Below are 6,919 nucleotides of genomic sequence, written 5' to 3' on the forward strand. Positions count from 1 at the left end.
TGGTCTACGTCAACACACCAAGCATTGGTCTACGTCAACACACCCAGCATTGATCTACGTCAACATACCAAGCAATGGTCTACGTCAACACACCAAGCAATGGTCTTCGCCAACACACCCAGCATTGGTCTACGTCAATACACCAAGCATTGGTCTACGTCAACACACCCAGCATTGATCTACGTCAACATACCAAGCAATGGTCTACGTCAACACACCAAGCAATGGTCTTCGCCAACACACCCAGCATTGGTCTACGTCAATACACCAAGCATTGGTCTACGTCAACACACCCAGCATTGATCTACGTCAACATACCAAGCAATGGTCTACGTCAACACACCAAGCAATGGTCTTCGCCAACACACCCAGCATTGGTCTACGTCAATACACCAAGCATTGGTCTACGTCAACACACCCAGCATTGATCTACGTCAACATACCAAGCAATGGTCTACGTCAACACACCAAGCAATGGTCTTCGCCAACACACCCAGCATTGGTCTACGTCAATACACCAAGCATTGGTCTACGTCAACACACCCAGCATTGATCTACGTCAACATACCAAGCAATGGTCTACGTCAACACACCAAGCAATGGTCTTCGCCAACACACCCAGCATTGGTCTACGTCAATACACCAAGCATTGGTCTACGTCAACACACCCAGCATTGATCTACGTCAACATACCAAGCAATGGTCTACGTCAACACACCAAGCAATGGTCTTCGCCAACACACCCAGCATTGGTCTACGTCAATACACCAAGCATTGGTCTACGTCAACACACCCAGCATTGATCTACGTCAACATACCAAGCAATGGTCTACGTCAACACACCAAGCAATGGTCTTCGCCAACACACCCAGCATTGGTCTACGTCAATACACCAAGCATTGGTCTACGTCAACACACCCAGCATTGATCTACGTCAACATACCAAGCAATGGTCTACGTCAACACACCAAGCAATGGTCTTCGCCAACACACCCAGCATTGGTCTACGTCAACACACCAAGCATTGGTCTACGTCAACACACCAAGCAATGGTCTACGTCAACACACCAAGCAATGGTCAACGTCAACACACCAAGCAATGGTCTATGTCAACAAACCAAGCAATGGTCTATGTCAACACACCAAGCAATGGTCTACGTCAACACACCAAGCAATGGTCTTCGCCAACACACCCAGCATTGGTCTACGTCAACACACAAAGCATTGGTCTATGTCAACACACCAAGCATTGGTCTACGTCAACACACCAAGCAATGGTCTACGTCAACACACCAAGCAAGGGTCTATGTCAACACACCAAGCATTGGTCTAAGTCAACACACCAAGCAATGGTCTTCGCCAACACGCCCAGCATTGGTCTACGTCAACACACCAAGCAATGGACTACGTCAACACACCAAGCAATGGCCTATGTCAACAAACCAAGCAATGGTCTATGTCAACACACCAAGCAATGGTCTATGGTATTGCTATGTCAGCACACAAAGTAATGTTATGTGTCAACACAAAAAACAAATGGTCTATGCCAACACACAAACCAATGGTCTACCATCAGGTACTGATCACAAATCACAAATGGTTAACGGGGAGCTATTCACCAATCAGTCTTATTTACTGAAAGGGGGAAAGACAAAAATGCAAATTTGGGAAATCAATTTCTTGGCACCCTGATGGATAATGTGGAGTTATTTGTGTTTAACAAAGTTGAAGTTAGGATTATTATAGACTGGTTGTTCTGGATTCTAATTTATTTGAAACCCTTTTCTCTGATACTGCACTAAACTTCCTGTTTTTTTTCTATGTGCAGATTTGTTTGACGAGAAAACAGTGGCCAGGTTTGTTCATGCAGGAGTCTATATCCTTTCTGCTGGTGCTTGCGCGCTAATAATCGGAAAGTGTGTAACCCCGCGTAATACCCAGCGCTACCAGAACAATGAGGAGGATACTTCTGAAGACAACCAGGAGAAAGAGGCGTCCGAGGAGGACGCTGAGGCTTAAACAGCGAGAAGATTGACAATAGATCGGATTAATTTCTTAAATTTTAAGCAACTGAGAAACAAATAACTGTTTATTTGATTCTTTACAATCGCAATGATTCTTGGATATAACAGTGACAGGATTATTCGGTAACAATTGTGATGAGAAACACTCAATGTGAACGAATATTCTATAATTAATCGTATTTATTGATACCTAAGTGATTCAGTGACAAAATAGTGTCTGAGCCTTTATGCATGGTACTATTTTTTCTGAAATCCTCTGCGACTTTCTTGCCTTCTGCCTTTATTTTTAGAACATTAAAATGTTTTTCATTTAACTTATCATAGCGCACTAGCGCTCATTATGATATTTGCTTGCAAAGCTGTGTCGTTTAAAAAGATCATAAATGCCATACAAAAACAATTCAATGCTTAATTACAAACTGTAAAATCTTACGTCAGAGATATATTAAGCAGTGTTAATGATTAAGAATGCACGTAGATGTGTTTCAGGCTTGGGATGAACTTTGAAGAAAGGAATAAGGATATTCCTATTTTAAAAAACAGATAAAACGTTTTAGCTCTCCAAATAAAACACTGACTTACATAATCATTCCTCTTAATCTAGAGATGACTATGAAGTTAAAAAAATAAATAAATAAATATTTTACTTAAATATGTGACTATTGTAAATACTCTATAGAAAAATGAGAAAAAAACACAGTTTCTTTTAAAGTGATTAAAAACTCCAAATTACAATGAGTACGATTAAATATTTTTCAGTTTAAATTGATAACTAACTCTTTTACATATTAGATTTACAAACAATCCTAATTGTAAAAATTTTCGATAGAGAAATGGATACAATCGTACATATGTTATGGGAAACATTCCTGACGAGTTTTGAAACAGTGCTGATATGAATGCTTCAATCATATCGTTTTGATTTAAAAAAGATTTTTCGATTTTGAGTGTATTAAAAAAAAAAAACACAGGTATTATTGATGGAAAAGATAGTGAAATCCTTCTTCTGATTAACCCTACGAGTTGTGTTTATTATAAACCACCAAGGAAAACCATTGTTTCCTGGTCACTTGCCCTCCATGATATTATCCTCTATTCATGTCATCTACATTTTTTCCCTTTTTCGTCTTTTTACTTTACTTTTGCTTTGTTTTTCCTACCTCTTTTTGGTATATTGAAATTTTTCATATATGTTAAATTGATATTTTTCGGTCGCTATTTCGTCCTATAACAATACAGTATATATGCCATATATCGCCATTTAATTAATGTATGTTGGTACGAAATATGTTTTAATGAAGTGATGTAACTTTTAACAAAAGTTTCAGTAACTTTGTATGTACACATACACCTATGTACCACTACACCGTACTGAGAACACATCTTTGAAATAAAACATTTTTAAAAATAAATAGGCTTGTCTAGATTTATCCCTTTTGGGCAAAATGCAAATGTGCTAGTCTTATCAAAATATGCTATGTAATGCCTTTAACAGTATTCTATAACGAAAATCACCATTTGACCATTTGTAAGATAAATGGGAATGCGTTTTCAGTTTCAGAGGAGTTCCGAATAATTCCGATGTGTCTAAAAGAACTTGTTTTTATCAAAATCTTCCCTGGAGTCTTTCGACTAATCGGTTTCAAAAGTGAGATATTTACAATATTTACACATAATACAATACCACAACAACACTATGTAAACAGTACGGAGAGTGTTACCAATTTAGATGATCGGTTTCTTCTTATGTTATCAGTTATGAGACACACCTGTTACATGTTGTACTTTTCAATATTCATTAACGGCGTATTTGTGTTTGGTGGAGAATGAGTAGCCTTATAATGGGAGAAGGTTGGCCGTGTTTACTTGTTTGTAGTAATTAGGCACCTATTTGATATTTTAATTTGATACAACCTGTAGCATGTAATGACAGTTTGAAATGCTTTGAAGCTGAAATTAAAAACTTAAAACATCGCCAAAAAATCAGCTAATAAATAAACACGAAGGATATATAATCATGTGTATATCGGTACTGATAAAGTGTCCAACGCAATTTTGTATACATGTCTTTGGTGTAACAGATATTATTTTGAAGGATAAGTAAAACCCGGATTATAAGTTATGAGTATGATAACTCATTGATGGTCACCTTCTCCCGATTGAAGTAACGTCCTGTAAAAGAAACGAACACGACAGCGACAGCAGACAAAATACACGAAGTCGATACAAAAATTAAAAACGTTTTGAATATTATCTTACTAGTACATTTTAGAGTCGATTGCCCGTCGCCAGACCTAAAGCCTAATAAGGTTGAGACAGAAGGGAATGGTCAAATAAAAAGTTGTGTGAAAACCTTTAGAACAAGATCCCCAGAGGGCCTGTATCGCTCACCTGAATATGTTTAAAAAGTATTGGTATGAAGTAAAACTATAGCACTCCATGGTAGGAGCTGTAAGTACATATTAAATTTCAGAAAGATGCATCCAGTATACTACAGAAGAAGGATTTTGAAGAATTTGATATATTTCCCCTATTGGGCCACGCCCCTCTGCCCCTTTGGAGACCACACCCACTGCTTAAACAAAATTGAGTCCCCTTGGCCCATGGATGATCCAGACTAAATTAGGATATAATCCCTTAATCCCTATGGTGGAAGAAGGATTTTAAAGGTTTTACCTCTATTCCCCTATTGGGCCCCTCCTCCCTTCTGCCCCCAGGGGGAACACACTCGCTGTTTATACGAAATTGAGTCCATTTTTCCCAAGGATGCTCCAGACTAAATTAAGATAAAAACCCCTTAATCCCTATGGTTGAAGAAGGGTTATAAAGGTTTTACCTCTATTTCCCCTATTCGGCGCGTCCCTCAGGTCCAAGGGGGACCACACCCACCGTTTATACAAAATTGGTTTCCCTTTACCCAAGGATGCTCCACACCAAATATGGACCAAATCCTTTCATTCCTACAGAAGAAGAAGGATTTTAAAGAATTTGCTATATTTCCCTTATTGGACCCACCATTTATACAAAATGAGTTCCTCTTCCCCTAATGATGTTTCTGACAAAATTTGCTCAAAATCTACTTGGCCATTCAGGACAAGTAGCGTTTTAAAGGAAAAGTTGACGGACGGACGACGGACGACGGACGCTACGGTATGGCAGGTTCTTCGGACCAGGTGAGCTAAAAAGTACACAAACGGACGGCAGTTATTTACCAGAGAGGTCTCTCTTTCGTAACCAGGGGAAACGTTGGCTTCCATCCTCTCACAAGGAACTGTGTAATGTTTAGCTGACACTTAAAGTGGTAAAAATATCTTTTACTCTTTTGAATAACCATGTACTGATAAAATCTAACATAGCACTTTTGAGCAGTTAAAGGTTAGAATTATCTCTTTGATGTCCTCAGATGTTATAGGGAGAAAGACATAAGTTTGAATATTAGCTATGCACTGGAGTTTCCACCATAATGTCATTAAAAGACTGGTAACAAGAATATTCATCTAAAAGAGAGGATACATAAGTGTCAATAAAACCGTAGTTCGAACTAAAAATAGATAAACTAGGGCAAAAATAAATGTAACACACACATACACACACACACACACACACACACACGGGTGATTCCACCTTTAAAATTTGTATATCCAAGTCTTCTTCTGTGATACGACCAGGTGTCCTGGAAGGATAAGCGTCTTCTACGATACGTTATTGAGCAGCAAAAGAGATCTGAGGGGAACATACGAGATCTTTTCGAACAGAAATATATCGCTTTCTAACACAGTTTATTTGAATGTGTTAACTTTAGCTAGTTTTTTTTACCTTAAGATCCGTATAACCCTATTTGTAAATTCCTCTGTGTTTTTGTTTTTGAGAATGGTAGAATATTGATATTGGGATTTTTTGGAAAAGTATTAGCCGCTAATGTTTACCCATTACAGTGCCATTCGAAGTCATTCAGTACATTTTACAACTGGGGACTCTGACATGATAACAGTATTATCTAAATACAAAATAGGCAATTATTCAAAAAATGGTATATGATTTTGGGCATTAATTATCAATGTTTTACTTCCAATATGCATTATATTTGAAACATTTTCAGGGTAATTAAGATACCCGGTGAAATGAGACGTTTGTTATAAACCTGTCTTGTAATATCTGTTCAGTTTTCTACATAATAAGTTATTGTGGTAAAAGTAAAAAGTAAGGTATTGCATTGACATGTTATACTATTTAATTACCTCATCCACGGAACAAAGCTTTTCTTAAATAAAATAGTTTGGTTGACCAATAAAAAGGCATTTCAATGTTAAACATGTATAGGAAAGAGATAATCAGCTAAAGGGGGAGATCCTGCATTGTAGTATGTCAAAACAGCCGAAAACATTCAATGATTTGTTTACGTATTCGTTCATAATGATATCCACTCCACACGACTTGCTACACTGGCAGTAACACATGCAAACATGCCAAACTTCCCAACTCTGACTGTTGTGGACCGGGAATAGGGTGTTAACTGGAACGGTTCTACCGGAAGAGGAACGGATATGACCCAATCAATGTACATATGAGGCATGTAGGGCAGATATGGCGGGTGCAGGACAGATAGAGCGCGTAGGAGCAGATATTGTCGTCTGCCGATGTATGGCTATGCACAGCTACAATGAAGCAATGTATACGCAAAACAAGTCCTTATCAGGTTCAGTTCTATGGTTATACAAATAATGTACATGGAAAGATAATAAAAAGATACAATTCTATGGTTATACAAATAATGTACATGGAAAGATAAAAAAAGATACAATTCTATGGTTATACAAATAATGTACATGGAAAGATAAAAAAAAGATACAATTCTATGGTTATACAAATAATGTACATGGAAAGATAAAAAAAAA

At 37.6% G+C, this 6,919-nt stretch overlaps 1 protein-coding gene across 1 annotated transcript in view; it reads left to right on the forward strand.

Annotated features, from left to right (window-relative positions):
- The window catches only part of LOC110450958, a 15,498-nt gene extending 12,085 nt beyond the window's left edge, over positions 1 to 3,413 (forward strand). Inside the window, exon 7 of the mRNA XM_021498775.1 lies at positions 1,829 to 3,413. Within this exon, the coding sequence (XP_021354450.1) occupies positions 1,829 to 2,019 (191 nt within the window). The 3' untranslated portion in view covers positions 2,020 to 3,413. The remainder of the gene's footprint in view (positions 1 to 1,828) is intronic.
- The last annotated feature ends 3,506 nt before the right edge of the window (positions 3,414 to 6,919 follow it).

Source organism: Mizuhopecten yessoensis, unplaced genomic scaffold (assembly GCF_002113885.1).
Source record: "Mizuhopecten yessoensis strain PY_sf001 unplaced genomic scaffold, ASM211388v2 scaffold603, whole genome shotgun sequence".
NCBI lineage: Eukaryota > Metazoa > Mollusca > Bivalvia > Pectinida > Pectinidae > Mizuhopecten > Mizuhopecten yessoensis.